General features: G+C 38.0%; 1 protein-coding gene across 1 annotated transcript in view; it reads right to left on the minus strand.

The window, feature by feature from the left end:
- Positions 1–936: 936 nt before the first annotated feature.
- arhgap9 (Rho GTPase activating protein 9) overlaps positions 937–24757 on the minus strand; it is a 65096-nt gene continuing 41275 nt past the window's right edge. Inside the window, 8 exon segments of the mRNA XM_028446766.1 lie at positions 937–2522; positions 7205–7310; positions 10862–10993; positions 13602–13655; positions 13876–13953; positions 15305–15403; positions 17780–17899; positions 20038–20143. Of these exon segments, the coding sequence (XP_028302567.1) occupies positions 2336–2522; positions 7205–7310; positions 10862–10993; positions 13602–13655; positions 13876–13953; positions 15305–15403; positions 17780–17899; positions 20038–20143 (882 nt within the window). The 3' untranslated portion in view covers positions 937–2335.

The raw sequence follows: 24757 nt of genomic DNA on the forward strand, positions 1-24757 counted from the left end.
ACAATGTTTATCATCACTGAGGAGCTCTTGGGCCTCATTTGTTGCATCCAAACGCTGCTTCATAACAATGCAAATGTACATCATGTACCAAAGCCCCTCGCGTACATATCTACAGTGCGTTTTTCATATCCAGGTGCATGCTGGTGCAGGACATTTTCACAGTGAGATGGTTCCAATAAGTTCAGCTGCATTAAGACACGTGTGTCACACATTACGTCGCAGCTGGAGAGAGTTCATCATCTGTCTTTATGGCTTTGAAAAGATCCTGATTGAGTCTGAAACATGACGTGTTAAAGGTGACGCGTCACTAAGGGGGGTGTTGTATGGAAGCCAGTAAAAAAAACCAGGAAAGGTAAAAGAATTATACAAAAAAAAATCATATTTCATAATTATGACTATGTAGAAGTTTTGGCACCCTACAGCAGGGTTGGAGTCAAATATAGTTGGTAATTAATTACAATGACGACGCAATTAGAATTGTAATCATAAATGGAAAAAATATGTTGCTGCCGTAATCGTAATTAAATTGTAATTGCGTTAAGATAATTGACTTTAATTGAACATACTATAAAAACTGTCAATTACAATTTCATTAAACATGAACCTATAGTTATCTTGAGAAACATTTTACCATTTATTTAAAAAAAAATGGCAATCTAGGGGAACGCTGACAGAAAAAAGGCTTAAACACGTATATCATAAATATTAATAGCAATATTTTCATTGATTAAGGAGCCTAACAACGTAACCAAGAGATGAGAAGCAAATTAGACGTTAGATAATATTTTTTTTAGTTTATTTTTACAGCTGATTTAAGACATGGATCAAACTGACCCGCTATCATAAGAGACGCTAACAGAAAGCTAACGCAAGAGAGAATGGTCATGTTTTATGAAGTTATTCATTAAAGGCTCAGTAATTATGATTATTTTGTAATTTCAGGGGGAAATAACAATTGGAATTTTAATTGTAATTAGAAAAAAAGCTGGTCAACGTAATCAGAATTGAACATGGATAATTCAAGACATAATTGTAATTTTAAAATGTAATTGACCCCAACCCACCAATGTGTACTTGTGTGTAACAATGCAGTGAAACAACGTGAATTGTGTTTTTATATATTATGCTATAATCAGTCGCATCACTTATCCCGACCATCCCAACATTTTTGTTGCTTCCATCTGTAGCCGTGATTCCTGCCAGACGTTTCTATAAAAGCTGAAACTTATTTGGTCTCCTCCACAGTTGGTTCGTCTCTACGTTTCTCTCCGGGGTCCCAGGGCTGATTTTGATGTTGTGAGATTCCTACAAAACAACTGCAATTTCACAATTTGTGAATCCATGTCTAAAGTGGTCTACAATGATGATATTCAAGTGCAAAGATTTGTCTCAGCACCTTCCCACTGTAACTTTGGCGCATCACATGGAACAGTGTTTCTCAAAAAGGGGTACGTGTACCCCAAGGGGTACACACGCAATGGAACTACAGAGGGTACTTGAGAAAAAGTGGAAAATTAACAAATAAATTGTCAGTCTTGGTTCAGGCGTGAGGTGACTGGAAATGATAAAAACTATATCAATGAATCTATTCAGGAGCCACTAAATCAATGTTTTTCAACCTTGGGGTAGGGACCCTATGTGGGGTGACTGAAATTAGTGAAAATTAAAACACATTATTAAATTATTAATCTTTCTTTTTCTATTCTCTGCAGTAAAAAAATAAATAAATATCTGAGCTCAAACATGATCATGATCTAATTCTCAAAAAACATCTTTGGGGCGACCGGAAATTCTTGAATCGGGTCACGATCCAAAAAAGGTTGTGAACCACTGCACTACATATGGTTTCTTTCCACTTATTTACAAAATGAGATTATTTAAAATGTGTGTTATCACTTATTTATTCCATCAATATGATCTATAGTTGTTTTTAAATAGTTTTCTAAGAAAAATGTTGTCGTCAGATAAAGGGGGGGTACTTGGATTCAGGTTAGAAAGGGGGTTCTTGAGCCAAAAAAATTGAGAACCACTGACATGGAAGACCATTTAGACCTCTGAGATAGTATGTCATAATTATGACATAGATTTTTATTTTATCATTTTATTTTTCCTAGTTTTTTGGGGGTTTTTTATTGGTGGGAGTGGGATTTTTATAATACTGCAGCTAAAACTGACTTTTATTCTTCATATTGTTCTCAAAAATAGGCCTATATGTTGTAACTAGCAGCTTTCTGTTCCAGGATTTAATGTATTTTTTCACAGTCAACAGCCCGACAAAACGCTGCAATACTCAGTCCCAGCACGAGCCGCTACACACGCCTTATGTTCACCAAGATCAAGAGAAACCTCTGGTTCCAAAGATGTGGTCAAACTCAGTGAGGATGAGTTCCACCGCCTGGTTCTGGTAAACCATATTCACAGCCATGTTGCCGTTGTCGTGCTCAGGACGCATCAGTGTCGGGCCGAACACGATGCCCAGGTTTTGGGTGGTCATTCTGTTTGTATCCGAGTGCTCCAGCACCCTGCAGAGGGATGAGAGAGAGGCAGTGATGAATTTCTAACGCCACATTAAATACAGCATCAACAAATCATTCAACAGTGACTCTGAACGAAAGAATTTTGTTATTCTCCGTCTCGCTAATTTCATTATTTATTTTTTTTCGTTTCTGAGTCGATTTGGATTTTGGAGGTGGTTTAAGCGCCGTGCGTCCACAGTGACTAACATGAGGTTGACATTTGTGGTTTTACTTTAATGTCTCCAACTGTGTTGGATGGAGAACCATGAAATTGTCTACACGCAGCACAAACCCTCTCAAAGATAAACCAACAACCACCAGGATTTCTACAGCACGACACAGGCACCACGTCCAAATCTGGGGCTCCTTAATTCTTCACTACGTCCACATTCTGCAATAATTACTAACACTGTTTGGTAGAGGTGGGAACCTCTGGGTACCGCACGATACGATACGCCATACAAAGCTCACAGTAACGATTATCTCACGATATGACGATACTGCGATTATCGATATATTGGTCAAAAATCAATCTCCGATAATCGATGACATAACAAGAAAAAAAAAAGATTCAGTGAAAAAATACATTTTTTATTTTCTATCTCTGAAAAACAATAAATTGAAAAAGTGTCCTATGAACAGTGACACTATTTTAGTGCAACGTTTCTGTAAATAAGTGTCAACATACCAATGTAAACAAATAAGTATCTCCAATAGTGCTTTCTGTAAACAACAAATAGGTTCTTTCTTACCAGTGACACCATTATAGTATAATATTCCAGTAAACAATATATTGTTTCTTAAAAACGGTGGCAAAATGTCTGTGAAGACCTACCTGCATATTTTAGTGAAAAAGCAGAAAAGGTTTTGAAAAAAAATAAAAAAAATCGATACTTATTGATAATCGATCGATTGTGCGGAAAAAATATCGTGATATATCGCCGTATCGAGATATCATCATACTCTTACTGTTTGGTGCTGACATAAATGCTGTCACTTCTCAATAAAAAGCTGTAATAATTTGTATTAATCAATTATTAGTGTATTTTATGTTTTCTATTTCTATGTTGTGTGTATTTAATGCTTTCATGTATTACATATGCTGTGGTTATTGTGTTTTATTTAGGAACTGTCATCATACAGAGGCTGCATCCGAATATTCCCTCCTTTCTCCTTTCCTATCCACTGTTCCTTTACCCCTGGAAGTGCTTAAGTGGCGGCCATGATAAAAAGCGTTTGAGTTCTCTTTAAGTTGAGGAAAAGAGGCTAAATGCTTCCTTTATAACCTCCTTTAGCCTAGGAAACACTGATGCATCCTTTACCAAAAGAGACGAGATAATGCTGACCCACAATTCCTTGCGGTAACAATATTTAAAGGGACACGCACGCCTGAACGCTCACAGAAACTTACGATGACCAACAAGGGACAGAGTAAGGGATCAGGTAAGTTACCAATGCAATGATAGGCCTTGAACAACTTTAAATAATCTTTCCTTTTGATTTACATTCAAACCTTGTGATTTTTGAGATTATATCAGTGGAACGTGTTATAAATGTGCTTTTAGTAGTACATTTTCGGGAATTTTCAGTTTTTTCACCACGGCAGACGTCAATAACCTTCTTAGTCGTCTGATTAATACTTCACCTAGTGGAAGTGCGTCTGATTGTCAAAACAAACGTGATGGCCTTTCCCTAACTCCTCTCCTAACACCTTTTCTTAACCCCGTGAGGTCATCCGCGGGGTTAAGGAGAAGTGGATAGGAAAGGAGATAGGAGGGAATATTTGGACACAGCCATAGTCTGAGATGTAGACCCCAGGAACAATAGCGACTGCTTAAATTAAAAACATTAAAAAAAGACAAAAAAACAATTCAAATCAGGAGCTTCAATTTCCTAATTTTTTTCAAATTAAAAGTCGGAAGTGATTAAAAACATTTAAAAAAAAATAGGTACTCAACAGCATTAGAAATTTTAAAAGCAAACCACAAATATGTGAAATAAAAATGTAATTCTATTAAAAAAATAGAAAAAGCTTAATTTCCATTACACAAGTAAAATAAAATTTCAGTAACAACTCCTTAGTGCTGACAACAGTATATAAAAAAAAAACAGTACATAAAAGCACACAATATATAACAATATATTAAAAAAAAAAAACACTGATTGGACTCATTGTTTTTAAAACATGCAGACATCTTATATGCCATGAAAACTTATAGAAACATTTACTTCAGCGTCCCTCATCAGAAAATAAAAGACAAATAAAGAATTTTAAAGTAAAACAAGTACCTAATTATCACTGTTTCAGCGTGAAAATTAGGTTATTTGCTCCACTACGCTAATAAATACCCTTTAGAATATTTTTTTTTTCTTTTAAATATTTATTTTTTTTTTTTTACTTTTGTTTACAAATCCATCAGTGAATCCCAGCTCACATCCCAGTGGTGAAGGAAGTTTGTGAACTGAACTTCTTTTAGATGGTAAAATAAACACAACACAGTAAAAACATCCTTTGGCTGAAGATTGTGAAGCTAAGTTTAGAGCAAAGTAGGAAGTAGATTTAAGAAGGGTTTCAAACTTTAAATTTACAGCATGTTCTGCTAAAGAGGCCTGGGATGGACTGGAGATGAATGGAGCAGTGTGATGTGTGAGAAGGTGGGCGATGCGTTGAAGGTAAAACAGGATCAACAGTTAATCAATAAATAAAGAAAAAAGTTTGAAATCTTCATGTGGTTACTGTCATCGTTCATAACTAGAGTAAAAAATTAATTTCAGTGACCTATCGCTCTTTATAAAAGCATTTTAAATATTAAAAAAAAAAAAAAAAAACATCTATACCTTGGTGTGTGTGTGTGTGAGAGAGAGAGAGAGAGAGAGAGAGAGAGAGAGAGAGAGAGAGAGAGAGAGAGAGACTCGGGGTGGGGGGGTGGTGGGGGGACGACGACGACTCAGGAATGGTTTAAAGCCACAGCATGAGGCATTCTTCTAAAAATGCCATTCCCACCAAGCCACAGGAGCAGGCAGCAATTGCTCAAAACTTCCACATTTAAACATTAAAAAAAAACAAGAGTAAAAAGGAGGAGAGAGAGAGAGAGAGAGAAAAAGGAGGAGAAAAGTGAGCGAGGAAGAGGGTGAAGGGAGTAAGGAGAGCGGAGAGGGGTTCCAGTGGTGGCGGCGGTGGTGTTGGTATGCCTTCCAGCAGACAAACCACAAGGATCCCATGGGACTATCTCAGGGGGGGGGGGGGGGGGGGGGGTGAGAGAGGGAGAGATGGAGAAAGAGTGGAAGGAAGGGATGAGTGAAGGAAGGAAGAGGAAAAGGAGAATGAAAGAATTCTGGATGATGAAGATGAAGCAGGAGACACTGTGCTTTAAACGTGGAGAGGAGGAATGTAGAGGCCGATTGGATAGAGAGATAATAAATGAAAAGCAGAGCATGAGGAGTGGGGGGGGGGTGTGGGGGGGGGGGCAGGCGGAGTGACAGCAAAGGGAAAATGAGAGAAAAACGCAGCGTGGATAAACTTCATGGGGCCCACCACCACCACCACCACCACCACACCCTGGCACAAACATCAGCCTCAGAACACGAACGCTCACCCCTGGAGTGGAAGGGAAAACCATAGGCGGTAAAAAAAAACACACACATTTTATGTAGTGTAAAGAGAACTGGCTCTGAGAACATTGTAAACTATTCATCTTCCTCCAAGCTTTTCATCTTCACTCAGACCCAAAGTTAACAGCACATCATTAGACCTACCTGTAGACTCACTAGTAGACAGTGACGCCCTCTAGTGGCTCCACAAAAAAGTCACTACATCAGTGGTTCTCAACCTTTTCAGCCCGCGACCCCCAAAGACAAGGTGCCAGAGTTTGGGGACCCCCACTGTGTTAGATATGATCTTCTATGAATCGGTGATAACCACATTTATTTATTTATTTATCTGAATAATATTCACTGTTATCCAGGAAATGTATTATTATTTGGGCCATAGTATATAGTCATCTTAAAAATGTAAATCCTTGTTTCAGTCAGAAATAAAATGGATTTAAAGTGACCGAAAATGGTGGTGAAATGAGATTTTAAAAACTATAGAAATCGGTTAAAAGTTGAAAATTATAGCTGCTAAAAATGCACAGAAAAGTGTCATTATTGGCTTTAAAGTGGCAGAAAAAAGTAGGAACAATTAGTTTAAACGGGCAAATTATGGGCATGACAAATTGTGAAATGTGGTTAAATTGGCAAAAAATAAGCATGAAGTATGGTGAAAAGAGGTTAAAAGTGACAATAATGGGTCAACATATCTGACATTTGGTGGGAAAAGTGATGGAAAGGGTTTATAAGTGCCAAAAATATCTTGAAAGTGGAAAAAATGAGCAGAAAAGGTATTTAAATACCATGGAGAAGTGGCAGAAATGCGAGTAAATGCAGCAAAAATGCATAGGAGCAAAAATATGACAAAAAGAAAATAGGTTAAAAATGGAAAGTTTGGTGTAGTTGCAGAAAAAGGGTCAAAATAAGCAAAAATTGACTCAATTTGTTAAAAAAAAATTGTCCTTGAATTGTTGCTGAAAGGCATCTGCGACCCCCTCCCAGTGTCTCACGACCCCAAGATTGAGAACCCCTGCATCACATGACCAGCTCCAAGTCAATGAACGCACAGAGAGAAAAAGAAAAGGACTGAGTTTTACCGTCTTAGATGGCGACACATGCACTGTAACGTGTTGTGGTTTGGAGGAGGCATGTTCAGCACCAGACACTTCAAACGATGCACTTTGTCCAAGTAGTCGGACATTTCTACAACAGACAACAGAGCACATTTTAAATGACTGGAACATTAAAGCGTCTGCACTTCAACAGCACCTGGAAGGTAAGTGAGGAAAAGAGTCATGACATTAAAATGAGATCATACATTTTAATTCTAGTTCCTCACAGAGAAAGGACAGCTCTGTACTTGGGTTAATGGCGGATTTCGGTCATTAAATACATCATGTTATTTTTTTAACCAAAAACTCAATAATTGGTCATCAAAAACCACAAAACTAAGAGAAAAAGTCATTCTTATTAAGAGATAAAAACTGAAAATATCTAAACAACATACCAAATGACAGTCCACTTTTTAATAGCAAAATAAAACACCTCCAAAATTAAACTATACATTTTTATTTTTTTTTATTTTCCAAGTCTAAATGCAGCTCACCCACTGAAAATAGGATGTCTGATTGAGACCCATCCTTGTGTCCCGACCCACAAGTTAAAAACCCTACATTTACAGCATTTAATTTAATCAAACAAGATGTAAATATTATTTTCTGATCCCGTAGGATAATTCATCATTTATATGCAGTTTTAAAGTATCAAAGAAAGGACTGATCAGTGAAATAATCTTTTTTTTTCTTAAAAATAAACTTGTATGGCTGTAGTTTTAGTGTTACGGCCCACTCTACGACGTGACGTCACAAAGCTTGAGGGGCTGCAACATAAACAGCACACCACACAGAAACAACAGTTGTCAAAGTATTTCACACAAAGTTCTTAAAAGTAGCAACAGAATCAAAAATAACTCGACGCAACAAAAGGGGAGTGGAGATCCTGACCAAACTGAACAAAAGTAGGATGGACACTGCAGGGCCAACCCCCGTACAGGGCCGTCACACCCAGCGTACACCCTCTAAACTACTAATAATACTAAATCTATATAAACAATAAAAAAGAGGACTAGCAGAAATCTCCAGCCCAAACTCATATAACAATCCCCACATGCCTGCTGCTGGTCCAATGTTGAGCCTGATTACTGATGTGAATCAGGTGTGTTAGGTGAGAGGAGGCGTTAGGGAAAGGCCTTCAAGTTTGTTTTGACAGACGCACTTCCTATGGCAAGCCCTTTTAACATTTAATAAGTCTGGCGGACATGTAGCAATTTAGCTTTCACTAGTGGAAATTACATTTGAACATATTCAAATGTAATTTTGACATGTTGAAATGTTAATTCAAGATATCTGTAAAGCCATTTTCACACGTAACAAATATATTTCAACATGTCAAAATGTCATTTCGACATGTAGAAACTGAATTACAGATATCTGCAATTACATTTTTACATGTAACAATGTAATTGCAGATATCTGCAATTACATTGTTACATGTAAAAATGTAATTGCAGATATCAAGAATTCAATTTCGACATGTTGTAATTCAATTGCAGATATCTGCAATTCAATTGTTACATGTAACAATTGAATTGTAGATATCATGAATTAGAATTGCCACATGTCAAAATTGAATTGCAGATATCTGCAATTACATTTTTACATGTAACAATTGAATTGCAGATATCTGCAATTGAATTTCAGATATCTTATTAAATGTTAAAAGGGCCATACACTTCCTCTAGGTGACGCAATAATCTGACGGCCGAGAAGGTTAGTGTGAAAAAAACTACAAATGACCAAAAATGGACAACAAAAAGCACATTTATAACACTTTCTACTGATATAATCTCAAAAATCACAAGGTTTGAATGTAAATCAAAGGAAAAGAGGCGACCAGGCTACAAAAAGAACGTCACATTAGAATGGTTGCTCACACTCACCTTCCACTCACTAATATGAATTATGTTGAATAAAACATAATGTGGCTAAACATGTCTCTGATCCATTTGTTTTTTTTTTACCACAAAGTGTCTGTTTTTTGTCATTTATAATCTGATAATATGTCTTACATATAATAAAATATGGGTTTTAGATAATTTATCTAAAGTTGTTCAAGGCATATTATTGCATCGTGAGTTTCCCTGAGCGCTTGGGTGTGCGTGTCCCTTTAAATGTTGTCGCCGCAAGGAATTGTGGGTCAGCATTATCTCGTCTCCTTTGGTAAAGGATGTTTCCTAAGCTAAAGGAGGTAAAAAAGGAAGCATTGAGCCTCTTTTCCTCAGCTTAAAGAGAACTTGGACGCTCTTTATCATGGCCACCACTTAAACACTTCCAGGGGTAAAGGAACGGTGGATAGGAAAGGAGATAGGAGGGACGCAGCAAGGTATTCTATACCAATGGTTCTCAAATGGGGGTATGTGTACTCCTAGGGGTACACAATGGCACTACAGGGGGTACTTGAGAGAAAGAGAGGAAAAATACCAAAACAAAGCATTTAAAATATGGGGTTTTCTAATGTTTATTTTTAGTTAAAATCATAATCATACTAAATATTATCAGCAACTCACAAAACAACAACAAAAACACAAAATAAGAGAAATATACTGAATAATAAAAAAGGACAAGCAACAAAACACACAAAATGACGGTATAAAATAAATGATTGGAACGTGAACTAAAAATACAAGAGTCCGTCTTGGTTCCGCACCATGCAGGAAATGACCATAAATTATAAAAATTATAGAAATAAATCTAAATACTGTTTTATTACAAAATTAGATTCTATAAAAAGTGTGTTATCATCTCGTATTCCATCATTATGATCTCAAGTTATTTTTTCCACAGAATTTTGAGCAAAATGTGGCCCTCAGTCTGATTTTAAGTGGCCCCCCACAGTAAATGCACAAAATGGCCCCAAAAACACCCACGATTATAAAAAAATACCCAAAAGAACAACAAAAATACACAAAATGATTCCAAAAACACACAAGACGACTATAAATAAACATAAAAATAACAAAAACATACATATTGACATCAAAAGTACACAAAAGGACTCTAAAAACACAAAAAAATAAAAAAAAAACATAAAATGATCGTAAAATACACATCATGACACCAAACATACACAAAATAACAACAAAAATACACAAAATGAGAACAAAAACAGACAAAACAATAGCAAAACACAAAATGAGAGTAAAATGCACAAAATGATTAAAAAAAACACAAAATAAAAAAAAAATACACAAAATAACAGAAAAATACACATAACGAGAAATAAAATACCCAAAATAAAAAGGAAAACCCACAAAACCTTTGTTCTCTGCTTTAATACATAATATGGTATGCTCCCCCTCTGGGAAAAGAATTTCACTACAGTGATGAATAAAGGTTACATTACATTATTATTATAATTATGGTCAGGTGAATAAATGAATGTTGATAACGTCGCCCTTGGATTAAATAATCATATTTATGTGGTTCCCACTGTGATCAAAGTTGACAATGCATTGCTGATTTATCCAAAAATCTATATTTTACCTGTAACTATAATGCAAAATATTGCAGCGGGACGGATAGGATGCTCTGACGGCTGAATTTAGCCCACAGGCCTCGTGTTTGACAAACGTGAATTGACCCTCAGGAGCTTCCTATTAATGTGAGTCATTGACACAGTGTGAATGAGCCACTTACTGACTGTCTCCACAATGTCTGTGAAGAATCCGTAGGGTACCAGGGGCTCAGGAAGCTCCCGGAAGAAAAGTTTCAAAGCCCCAGTGATGACGTGAACGTCCTCCCACTCGCTGTCGTCCAGATTGAGTTTCTCTGAAATGAGTGGAGGTAGATTATGAGAAATGTAAAGGTGGGAACAGAGAGGAACACAGACCCACAGGGTCAGCAGAAGTTAGAGAAAGAGTTAGCAGCTGCAGAGAGGACACAAAGGGCCACAAAGTGACACAGCAACACGTTACGGCGGCGGAGATGCTGCATGATACACCTTTTTTCACACTTTTGTTCCACAATAAGATGAATTAAACATCCTGCAACAAATATATAAAGTGGACGCAGTCTTTTAATTCACTGGCACTAAATATCACAAATATGTATCTTTTATTATAGCAGAGGCACTTTAGGGCTATCAATCACTTTTATTCCTATTATGATAAAAACATACCAGAAAAAATATGTTGATATTGGCAGGATTATCATTAGATTTATTAATCGTTAAATATAACACAAGATATTTTTATGACTTAGCCCCAAGAACACACACGCCCAAACACACCATTATCAATGATTAAGAATTTGATTTGAAGTTATTTTTAAAAATGATACTTTGATAAAAAAAATCAAGCAACAATTATCATTATTATTATTATTTATTTATTTATTTTTGCCCCACTTGAAACAAAAATAAGCTTCAAGATGGCTTCAAGATTGCTACCCTTGTGAGTGAAGCAAAACTGACATATTGTCAGTTTAATAATAATAATAATAATAATAAATAAGAGGTTATTCATTTAAAATCAGTCTGGCCACTTTCTATTGATTTTGTAGGCTTTTTAAAATAAATAAATAAATAAATAAAACACCACCAAATTATTTAGGGGGGGCTTAAGAATATTATTGGGAGGCTTCAGCCCCCCTAAAATAGACCTAATGATTCCACTGACCAGGAATCTTCCCATTGTAAAAATAAAACACAATTTAATAAACAACATATCCAAACATTGAGATATTAACCACGTCTCTGGTGAGATTTTAAAAATGAAAATGACTGACGAGTGTTGTCCTCAAGACCAAAACATCTGAGACCAAGAAATGCTCAACAAAGCAAAAACTCCAAACCGAGTCAAGACCAAGATAATAAAGATCCACGACAAGGTTGAACAGTTAAACAGCATTCATTCTTTCTTTCATTTTAGTGTTATTTTAAATACCTTTGACAAATAAAAAACAAAATGTCTCCAATGTTTTTAAAGCACGACATGCAAGAACCTCAAATCTTGACAAAGGTGCTCAATTAAAAGTTTGCCATTTATAAATCACTGATAAGTCCGCAATTTATTTTTAGATATCTGAAAATATGATGTTTATTTGTCACGTGAATGAGCACTAAAGTAAGTGTTCAGATGTATTTCTGACTGGAAATAAGATGTTTATAGGTGTCTAACAACACAGAAGGAACTGGAGAAGATTTCCTAGGAGGCAGAACAATTATTGAGCTAACGCTAAATGTTTTAAATTACAACATGAATTAATCAGGAAGAGTTCCAGGTGCTTGTCCTTCTTATCTATCTGTGTTTTTAGAGCTAATTCAAAACAATGAGTGGAATTTAGTTGTAGAACTTTTATGTGATTACTTCAATAGTAAGTAAATACAGTAAAATTTAGCTAATTAATATCTGTGTGATATTAAGTGTGTAATGAATTGGCCTTGACAGCATAAAATAATCCTGTTTCAATAAATTACAAAGAAAATATAGTATTTCATTCAGCAATAATACTGTTAGTTGGTGGTGAATGTGTCCAATAAATAGCTTAAAAAGGAACTGGGGACATTTCTCGATTATTTTTCAAATAATTGTTAAATCTTTCCAAGTACCCTCTGCAATGTGCTCCTGTACCCCTAGGGGTACACCTACCCCTGTTTGGGAACCACTGAGTTAGTGGCTAGTTAACAGGAACATAGATTTCTGATAAAATGTAATGAAACTGAAAAAAATAAATAAATAAATGCATGAATTAAGAAAAAAAAGAGCTATTTTTAAGTGACTGCTAGTGTTTAACCCCTGTACTAGAATCTTGAATTATTCTTATTTTATGGAACCCAGGAGGATTAGCAACCACCACGGTGGAAGCTAATGAACAAATAAACATTAATGAAGTTGAAGAAGCAGATCAGTGCATGTTCTCGTTTGGTCTGGATGGAAAATCCAGACCAAACTAAGTAAAAATGCCATAAAACCAACACCGTCAGAGACCAATCCCAGTCTGGAGCACAGCACCACGACTACACTAGACACCAGTCAGAGAACGTGTGAGACTAACGGCTCATTCTGTGTCTAACCCACTTGGTGGCAGCCATGGACTGTGTGAGAACGTGCTGCACAACTTGCTGCATGTTATTACATCAGAAAACTTTAAGCACAAAAAGCCCCTGGGACACACATACATTAAGCAAATGGTAGCACACATGAGAAAAAAAAAAATACAAAAAAAAAAAAAAACACAATTCGATGCCCTTCCGTGGTTCAGCTTAGCATGTCAGCTTGTAGATTGGTGTTGGCGGTGGAGATTTTGTCGACGGAGGCGTTCACATATTGCAACGCAGGACGCACAAAAAAAGCAGGATAAGTAAATAAGTAAAAGGAGCAGTTTTTGGGGGCTTTTTTTGAAATGAATAAAAAAATAAATAAATCTCGTCTGCTACCTTGTACCAACTCCATTGGGAACATGTAACGGCCGTCAGTAGTCACTGCACGCTCTGCAAAAACTCACAGTTACTCACACGGCTTTTTTCTCTGCTGCTGCATTTTCTTTATCATGAGTGAATCAGCCTTTATCACCCAAAATGATAAATGACAGCACTTTGAAAAAAAAATTAAGGGATTAGAAAACAAGATTATTCCAAATCGTATCCACTTGAGAAAAAAAATGAACATAATCTCATTATGAAAACCAAAGAGAACAGTCTTTATCCTCACCATGGTTCACCAAAAAGCGCAGTTTCTGTATCACAGCCAGGTTTCCTGACACTCTGTAGATTCCATCAGTATTTAGTCCTGCAACACACACACACACACACACACACACACACGTTTACCTGTAAACGCTGGTGTTATTTTCTATGTAATCCAAAAACATGTAGATCAGTGGTTCCCAACCTTTTTTTCGATCGTGACCCCTAGTTTTATATCACAAATTTCTAGCACCACTCAAATATTTTTTTTCTAATATTAGTTTGTGATCATGTTTGTTATAATGTGTAACAAATACAGAGGAGCCAGGATTAGTGCACAAAGTGACAAGATGTGCCAGCTCTGGTATTTTTATACTGTCGTTTTTTTTTCTTCTTCTTCTTTATTTTCCTTTTTATATTTCTTTACGCTGCTTTTTATTTGAACTCCATTCATATTTGGGAAATTAAAAGTATAGAACGCAGGTGTTTTTTAACATTGTGTGTTGTCTTAATTTGAAGAAAAATGAAGAAAATAATATATTTTGATAATAATTTTGATTAAGTCATTATTTTTAACACATTCCAGGCAACCCCAGGGTTGGAAAAACACTGCTGTAGATATGTCAAGCTAACTTTCCTTTTTTTAAAAATTGTATTTAATTCCATTTTAGACTACGGTTCTTCTTAAAGCTTCTACTTTTCTTTCATTGTGAACAAAATCTCAAGCCAAATGTGAAATAAGAACATATAAAAACAAGCCATCATGCTTTTTGTGAGTGGGAAACCAACTCGGTTCCAGTCACAAAGAGCCGCAGAATGATGAAAGGTTTCGTGCTGCTGTTATGAAAGCCTTATTGTTTTACTCGGTCATTAAAAGGACATTGATTGAAGTTTTAAATGAATTGAAATGTCATTTACGACACGCTGACACCACATCTGCTGTGCTAAGACTGAATGAGTGAAGCACATTTATTTCTGGTAGGTTTGCAAAATGACACTAAAATGAAAGATGTGCTGCACAAACAAGCCTAAAACACTTGGATAAAGGTTCTCCCATCCTTTAAGCTGATGTTTAAGACATATTTCATAAGATATTAATTATCTAATCAGTCAAAACCACAATTTTAAAGACGGAATGGCACACACACACACACACACGTGCACTTTTTCTTTGACTGTTTAAAGCCAAATCTGTTTTTAAAGACTTATTCCCTCTTATTTAGACCAGTCTCTGCTTGGCAGCTGTCAGGACTTCCTCGATGTAATGATTTACCTTCTGTCAGGTCATCACAACCATTCCCTGGTAAACATTTCTTTGATGCTTTATGCTACAGATCTGCAAGCATGGAGCGCTAAGAGCAGCTGTCATGGTGTTTGCAAACAGGATGCTTAGAAGTATTTTCTGGCTTGTGTGTTTGAAGCAGACATGAAGATGACATTAGACGGTAGCGCACCTCTTCTCTCCACAGCCTCGATACAAAGTCTGACGAAGCGCGGGACGGTGTTTTTCTCCCTCTCACAAAGCAGCTCCAGATGACAGCCAAACACCTGATCTGAAGGGTGCACACAAACCAAACACGCAGTTTGTAACTCTTAGGAACATTTTTCACACAAAAAAACTGCACATATATTAGTGTCAGGGGGTGGGGTCAATTATAATTGTAATTGCGTAATTGATCATGATGATCGTGACTGTCGCTGAAAACATCTGTTACTGTTGTAATCAGATAATTGACTTTATTCTATAAAATTACAATTTAAAATTAAACACAAAACTGGATGAACCATGTCACAGTTCTATGGCGTACACATATGTAGTTAACAATTATTAAATTATGTTACATATCTCGTTTTCCCGCAGCATTTTGGTTGTGTTGAGAATCATTTTATCTTTTTTTTTTATAAATTAAAATTCAGGGACATACAGACAAACACCCACACCAAAGACATTAATACCAATATTTTCATGTATAAGGAAGACTAACAACGTAACCAATAGATGAGAAACTAATTGGATGAAATATCATATTTTTTTTGTGTGTATTTACAGCTTATTTAAGTCATGGGTCAAAACCAACAGAAAGCTAACACAAGAGGAAGGTTAAGTTTTATGGCGTTGTTTATTAAAGGCTTGGATAAATTGAATTTAAACTTTAGTGATTGAGAATGTAATTGTAATGACTTCCAGGGGAAAAAAATTATTGTAATTTAAATTGTAATGGGGAAAAAATCCTCGTAATCATAATTAGTTGTAATTGAACATGGATAATTGAAGATGTAATTGTAATTGAAAAGCGTTTGAAATGTCTTTCTGCTCCATCACAGCTTGAATCTAATGATTGTGACATAACACAGCTCTACAGAAATCCTGGTGGGTGGTGAACCAGGGCAGCATCTAAAGCACGCTGCATGGGGGCTCCCCAAGACTGGACTGGGGCACCCCTTGATGTAACTGCATTGAGCTTAGTATATCTACTAATGAGGGATCTCACTTTAGGGAGAAAACCTCCATGATTGTCTCATTCTCTAAGGACACATAAACTTACACTTGATGATGCAATGTAACTCATGTATTGTACAGGGTAAAAAAATATAGACATAGGCAAATCTTTGCTTTACTTGTCATGCATTAAAAAATCTATAGCCTACAGTTGACTTACAGCACACATATTAAACTCAAGGCCTGCCAGAGTGTCTAGTCTGACCCGCAGGAAGGTTTTGTCTGACAGCTGTTGCTCACAGGCCCCGCCCTCTTCCCGGAACTGTAGCGCTATCTTTTTTACAGTGTAAAAAAATTATTGCTGCTTGATTTACATTATGTTTGATTTATAATTGTTACAGTAGAACTCTGTGGTGCATGTGTTGTTCATGTGCGCGCAGCAGCCTCCGTGTGGGCTGCTGTGAGTGACACTGTGTTGTTGCTGCTGCTGCTGCTGCTGCTGAGGTGTGTGCACATAGAGAGAGAAGCACTGCAGTAATATGCTTTTAACATAGCATGTTATATTACTGTGATGTTGCTGTCGGGCTAACGTTAGCTTGTTAGCTCCTCTGAGGGAGGGACTTTAAAGGCAGGACAAGAGAGCAACGAGGAGGGAGGGGGAGAAAGGGATAGGAGAGTTGCAGACTGCACCTTTAATACACTAATGTACACATTCCATGAGCTTCTGAAGATCTGCGGTAATAAAGTGACCTAAACATGTCACATAACGGATTTATTTAGTGAAAAAAAAGAAAGCTTTTCAATATCTGTTGCATAATTAGTTGAACTTGCAAACTGGTGACATTTTCCACCAGTACACAGTCCAGAAGATGATGAATGAATGAACCCTATGAATGAATTGGTTATTAGCATTGGTTATTCTTCCATAACCAATGCGTTGATTTCTTGTTTTAAAAAGAAGAACAAAATGTGCTAATGGGGTTCAGATTATTGATATCTCCCACATTTAATCTGATGGTGTGTTTTTTTCTATGACCTGCTGTTTGATATTATATTGTAAGGGACGGTGCATGTTTTAGTCAAAGATGAGTAATGTTCATAACAAAGTATTAGCAGTGCTGGCTACTCAAAGGTCACACTAACTACGAATAAAAATGAAAGCGCGTTCAGTGTTTAAAACAAATGAGTTGCTCTGTTTGCACACTGTGCAAAACTTTTCAGTGTAAAAGTTGTGTTGCAACAAATGAGGAGGATTGCAGCACACGTCAGCCATGAGATGTGGCATCACTGCAGGATAAATGCTGAGATTTCCTGCTTGCCAACATAACTTTGATGCTGTTTGACTAAACTCGCTCAATTTTTTCAAGAAAGTTAGAGGCTTTTAATATTACCAGCTCAGCATTTAAAACAAAGGAAAGCACTTGTGTGTGTTTCAGCTACGACTCCACTCGTCTTTAAACAGTTAGCAGCTTCAAAAAGAAAGCCTCACCTTTAATGAGGCCCTTCTCCTGCAGGGCCTGCAGAGGAGGTCTCCTTAGGATCAGCTTCTTCAGTCGACTCTTCACTCTTTTCCGCTCTGTGTTTTCCAGGTTGGACGACGAGCGAGGGACTGCAAAGGGTGGAGCGGAAGGGGCGGAGGAGAGGGAGGAGAGGGAGGAGGTGAGTGCAGGGCGTTCGGCTGTGGGGCCAGAGAGCAGATGAGACGGGATGGTGGTGAGAATGAAGAGCGGGAGGGCGGGGCGACGGCGGAGGTGAGACAGGACGGATGGTGGGATTATCTGCCACGGGGGCTGAGTAAAGATATAAGAAGGCTGAATGGAGGAGACAATGGAGGACAGGATGGAGGGATGCATGACGCCTGCGTGGAAGGGTAGAAAAAAAGAGTGACGATGATGGAGCGAGTAGAGTGGGTTTAAAGGGAAGGGTCAGTGTGTGTTTTTGGTCGTTGGATTTTCCGTTCGGAATAAAATATTAAGAAAACAAAAAAGAGTGATTTCTTGATTTTCATTTTTTTTTTTAGATGAAGATTGAGATTCAAGGTATTTCTCATTATCAGGGTCGTACGGAAGTGGATTAGGGACAATTCCGATAAGGAAAAATCAAGAATAAACTAAAAATGTCAAGATTAAAGTCAAAAATACGGAAGCTAATGAGGGCCAATTCAGCACATTGACAACAAACAGTATCCCGTGGCCGTCTACAAAATGCTGTGTATCGATGAATGCGGATAAAATAGACGGAGTGTTTCTTCCCACTGTCGCTAAATGCTTGTTCATGTGGATCTTGTTGGGTCCTTTTCCTTACTATGGACTCTATATTTTATTAGCGCACTGAGATGACTTTGTTGTATTTTGCACTATATAAATAAGTTGAGTTGAATTGAGTTAAAGCAGTGCTTCACAAAGTACCTCCTTTCCCTTATTTCTGAATCCAAGTATCCCCAATGTCCGACTACAACATTTTACACGCACAACTATTAAGGATAATGGTGGAATGAATGAGTGAAACTATTTATAAGGGGAGTGAAACAGCATCGCGTGCTCGCTGAATAGATTTATTTCTATAGTTTGTGGTCATCTCTTCCTGTCTGGTGTGAAAGAAACCAAAACTGACCCTTGTATTTTCAGTTCCTGTTCCAATCAAGATCATTTCTTTCATCATTATTGTGGTTACATTTTTTTTTACTAATATAAAAATGAAACCTCGTATTTTTAATGCTTTCATTTCTTAATTTTCCTCTCTCTCCCTCTTCTCAAGTACCCCCTGAAGTGCCACCGCGTACCCCATTTGAGAAACACTGCATTAAACTATACTTCGTAGTTGTGTTTATTAACAGAGATTTTTTCTCTTTTAGCTCATAAAACACTGTTGTAATCTCTTAAGGACTTTGAAGAGATATTGTCAAAAACGTAATCTGTTTAGAAGGAAAAACCATTCAATCCCATCTGGGGCTATTGATGAGCTGTAGGGAAACAGATTAAGGCCCAGTTTTGATGGAACTGTTGTATATGGTAAATTGGCCCAAGTCCACTTCCGTAGATTGACTTCATGAGCAAACCTTCGACTCACGATAATGTATTTTCAAACTTCAACTTTAATAATGTTTTTTTTTTAACTTTAATCTCAACATTATATTCCAACTTTATTCTCGACATTTCGACTTTATTCTTGATTTGCCCAAAAGCCAAAACTATTTTCTCCATCAAAATTGGTTCTAATCTGGTTTCGTAGGATCAAAAAGAGATTTACCAGAACTTTAAAAACTTGTTGATTTTCATTTTTGTTTCTATAGACAAATATTAAATGTAGAAGACAAAAAAAATATTTTTAAATCATTTTTTCAACAAAATGTTGCAATTTTCACACAGCAGTGCCTCAATTGTTTGCCTCTCCACACAACACCCATCCTCAAACGCGCTCTTACTTTGAAAATGGCAACCTTCCTGTCGCACTGTATGAATTTTTTATTTTTTTATTTTTTAATGTCTTGTGACATTTTCTTCTTTTTTGTTTTTAATGAAAATCAACCGGTTTTAAAGCTTTTGTTTGTCCCTTCTTGAAAAATGCCTTGAATTTCAATCATCAATTAAAACGCCGCTCATTCTTTATTTTTTCTATATTCTTTTCTGTAGAAAACAATCCTCTGACTAAAACATACCCTGACCTGGAAGGAAAGGAAGGCTTCTGAGATGATGGTTTGATGGAACGAGGGAGGTGGGGAGCGGTTCGGATGTAAAGGTGACTCACAAGATGTTGTCCTGTCGTCTTCGTCCCCGCTCTGCTCCAGCATCTCCACGCTGCCCGCCCTCCTCAGAGAGTACAGCAGGATGTTGTCCAAAGGGTTCTCACGCTCCTGGAATCCACAGTTTAGTAACACTTCAAATATTACAGTTATTTAATAATGGAACAAACAAATGATCATTTTTTTTATTTTCTAACGAGTCAGATTTTCTTTTGTCGAGGATGAACCTTCACATTCCTTACAGGTCAGACTCAAACACTCAAGTTTCCCATATTATTTTTGAAAATACACAGAGGTTTTTGTTCGATTAGATTCTAAATATGGGATAGTGTTGATTTTGTCAATTAAGAATTTCCAAAACAGAATGACAAATTATAATAAAGTTTATAGACACTTAATTTCCAATAAAAACTAGACCAACTGTTATGTTTGTCACTTACATAACCTTGTAAAATAATAGATGAAAACTCCGGTAACGTTTTAAACATCTTTTTACTCCACAGGTGCCTTATCACAACTCACACATTAATGCGCTGACACTTTATACATAACGTATGCGCCTGTACACATGCGCAACATAAAGTAGTGCCTCTTACACAGTACTAACCATAGCTGCTTATGTCAATACATAACAATTCCTCCCTTCCAGCTTTTATGCACTTATGAAATTCAAATAAAAAATACCAAGTAGGAGTTATGGCAAATAACTTCAAAAATAGAACTTACCTTATACACAAATGCACAAGTTATACAGTAGCATGTATTAACAATTCAATAAAACTTTTTTTTTTTTTTTTTTTTTAACAGTTACAACACTTGTTTATTTTCTTTTTACAAATCAAGTCTCTCAGGTGGTTTACGGTCCTTCCGGGGTATCTACGTCCCGGAGGGTCAGGCAGGTTTGTGATTGGTCTGGGACTGTTCACAGTCTCTGGTGTGGAGTTTATTTCCACTTCAGTCAAGTCGGGTGTTGAGATACTGTCTTTCTTTATTTGCAGTACCAGTTGGTGTCACAGATCGGTTATTGACATTTCCATGTGAGGCATCCAAAAGCTGATCGACATGTCTGCGCCAGACGACATCAGGTTGTAGGCCCACAGTATAAGAGAGTGGTCCTGATTGTGACAGAATCTCAGCTTGCTGCCACTTGTCACTTTGGTTGCGATAGTCTCGAGCCAGAACTTTTGTCCAATATCGAATGATCTTAGTTTCCTTTGTTGTTGAGTGGGAGAACATTGTTTGTTTAGTGACATGTTGACGGATGTCAGGTTTCAGAAGATCCAAACGGACACCTTAAGTTTCTTCCCATGAACAACATTGCCGGTGATTGTCCTGTCGTTGAGTGTGGTGTGTTTCGGTATGCTAGTAGAAAGTTAGTTATCTTCTGTTGCAGAGGCACTCCTTCCTTCCTACTTGCTTTCATGGACTGTTTAAAAGTCTGCACGAAACGTTCAGCCAGCCCATTGGTAGCCGGATGATGAGGAGCAGAGGTGACGTGTTTTATTCCATTGCTTTTCAGGAAAACCTGAAATTCCTCACTGGTGAACTGCGTTCCGTTGTCGCTGACAAGCTGAAGCGGATATCCAGTGCGAGCAAAAAGCATCTGGAGTTGAGTCACCGTCTGCGCCGTAGTTGCTTTATTCACTGTGAAAACCTCAGGGCCATTTCGAGTGTGCATCGACCACAATAAGGAACATGTGGTCCATAAAAGGTCCAGCATAGTCCACATGTATGCGTTGCCATGGAGTCGTCGGCCATTCCCAGTGTGGACAGGAGCAAGCTGGGGTTGGCGCTGGGTTTGTTGACAACCTGTGCATGTTTTGACAAGAGCCTTCTATGTGGTTATCAAGGCCAGGCCACCCACACATAACTTCTCGCAAGGCTTTTCATTTTCACAACCCCCATGTGTCCATCATGCAGTGCGTTAAGCACTTTAGCACGTAGTTTGGGTGGTACAATAACACGTGAACCCCACATGACACAACCGTGGCACACAGTAAGTTGATCCTTCCTTGTGAAATAGTCCGATAGTTCAGTTTCTCTCTGGGAAGGCCAACCGGTCATAGTTAAGTCATACACCTTAGATAGTAGAGGGTCATTTCTCGTTTCTTTGCTTATCTGTGCCACTTGTCACAGGGAGAGGTTCCATTTGAAGCATGTGCAGGGGTAAAGCGGGGTCAGAGCCTTTACCTGTGCATGTCTGAGGAAGGCGAGACAGTCCATCCGCATTTCCATGTAGCTTTGTCCCCCTGTATTCAATGGTGTACGTGTGTGCTCCCAGGAACAGAGCCCAACGTTGTAGACGAGCTGCTGCCATCGCTGGAACACCTTTCTGTGGACTGAAGATGGAGATTAATGGCTGGTGATCTGTAATGAGAGTGAAATGCTTGCCATACAGATATTGGTTAAACTTTTTCACTCCCCACACTAAGCTTAAAGCCTCTCTGTCTATTTGTGCCATAGTTACGCTCTGCAGGTGCCAAAGAGCGTGATGCAAAAGCAATGGGGCGTTCTGAGCCATCTGTCATTTTGTGTGACAAAACAGCACCAATGCCGTATGGTGAAGCGTCACAAGCGAGTCGCAGGGGCAAATTCGGGTTCAAAGTGTGTCAAAACTTTTTCCGACACAATGAGTCTCTTTGCCTTTTTAAAGGCTTGTTCACAGTCATCAGTCCAGCTCCATTTTGTGTTTTTGATGAAGAAGACCATTGAGTGGGTGCAACAAAGATGACAGATTTGGCAAAAACTTGTGATAGTAATTAATGAGGCCAAGAAATGAGCGTAATTGACTTACGTTTTCAGGTGAGGAGAATTCACTATGGCCTCGATTTTATCTTGCGTTTTTGTGTAGTCCATTTTTGTCTATCTTGTGCCCACAGTACTCAATGCATTCCTTGAAAACTCACATTTCTTTTTGTTAGCTTTCAGTCCATAGTCCTCCAGTTTGTGAGAACTGCATCCAAGTTTGCTAAGTGTGAGTCTTTGTCTGATCCAGTAACAATGATGTCATCAAATAACATTGTGTACTTGGGATCCCTTGGAGCACCTGGTCCATTGCGCGTTGCCAGATTGCCGGGGCACTTGTGATGCCAAACACAAGTTGTTGTATTGGTACAGTCCTTTGTGAGTGTTTATGGTGAGATACTTGCGTGAATTTTCATCCATCTCCATTTGTAGATAGGCCTGAGCAAGGTCTATTTTTGTAAAGTGCTCACCATTTGCCAAAGATGCAAAATGTCATCAATGCGAGGAAGTGGATTACTGGACTGCGTTGCAGTACAGGGTAACTGTTCCTTTGAAGTCACCACAAATACGCACTCGTTCTGAAGACTTCTTAGCCACTGGTACGATTGGCGTTTGCCCATTCAGACCAATCCACTTTGGACAAGATCCCTTGATCCATTAGTTGTTGTAGCTCAGCTTCAACCTTTTGGGCGTAGAGCATACGGGTACCGGGCGTGCTTTGTGAAACTTTGGCTTTGCATCATTTTGAAGCTCTAGACACGCTTTAATGTTTTTCATGGTTCCTATGCCCTCGCTGTGAACACTGCTGCATGTTTCTCCAATATTTCTGACAGCCTTTGGCCTGTGTGCTGTTTAGAAGCACTGTTCATAGTCTTTATTTGTTGCCAGTTTAGTTTGATTTGTCTTAGCCATTGCCGTCCCAAACAGCGGCGCACCTCCTTCTTTGAGAACAAACAGTTCCAGATTACATGTTTGATTTTTATATTTCACCTCTTACTTTCAACTTTCCCAGAGGAGCTACTCTTTGACCTGTATATGTTTTCAGTTTCACACTTGTGCGAGACAACTTCATGTCTGGAAAGTTTTTCATGTACTCTTTGTTGGATATAAGTGACAGTGCAGATCCTGTGTCCAGTTCCATCTTTAATGGCACTCTATTGACTTTTTGGTGTCACCCATATTACATCACTATCATCCTCATCAGTTGCATATAGTCCAACACAAGACAGTTCCTCCTCACTTGAGCTGTCGAACTCCGTTTCTGTGACTTTATGCAGCTTTTTCCCCCATTTTGCATTTGATTTCTCTTTATTGTATTTAGCTTTACACATCTTCTGTATGTGCCCCCTTTTTCTGCATTGCCTACAATCCTTATCTTTAAACCAACAGTCAGCTGGGTCATGTGATTGTTTTACCGCATCTGAAACACGGCTTCGATTTGAAACTACGTTGCTTGGTTTGTAATTCATACACAGCGCATGCAGCGGCCTGTTACCTTGAAGTTCAGTGGCGTCTCTCGCTGCTGTTTCCACGACACAGCGACATCCACCGCACGTTGCAAGGTGAGCCTATCCTCCGTTAGAAGGCGTTTTTGAGTGCTCTCATTGTGTAGACCACAGACGAACCGGTTCTCTCAGTGCGTCAGATAGTCCCACTCCAAACTGGCAATGCTCCGCCAGCCTCCTCAGTTCAGCTATGTACTCCGACACAGTCTCAGTCTTTGCTTGGTTTCTCCTATGGAATCTGAAGCGCTCCGCGATCACCAACGGGCTGGATTCAGGTGATTTTTGAGAGTTCCGTAATCTCACTGATCGTTTTGTCTGCGGTTTATCCGGTTGCAGTGAGGCTGCGGAGGAGATTATAGGTTTTTTGCACCCATGAGGCTCAAAGAACAGCCACTTTTCTCTCATCCCTGATGTCATTAGCTAAGCAATACTGTTCAAATCTTTCCACATAGATTGTCCAGTCCTCCACTCTACT

Source organism: Gouania willdenowi, chromosome 5 (genome assembly GCF_900634775.1).
Source record: "Gouania willdenowi chromosome 5, fGouWil2.1, whole genome shotgun sequence".
NCBI lineage: Eukaryota > Metazoa > Chordata > Actinopteri > Blenniiformes > Gobiesocidae > Gouania > Gouania willdenowi.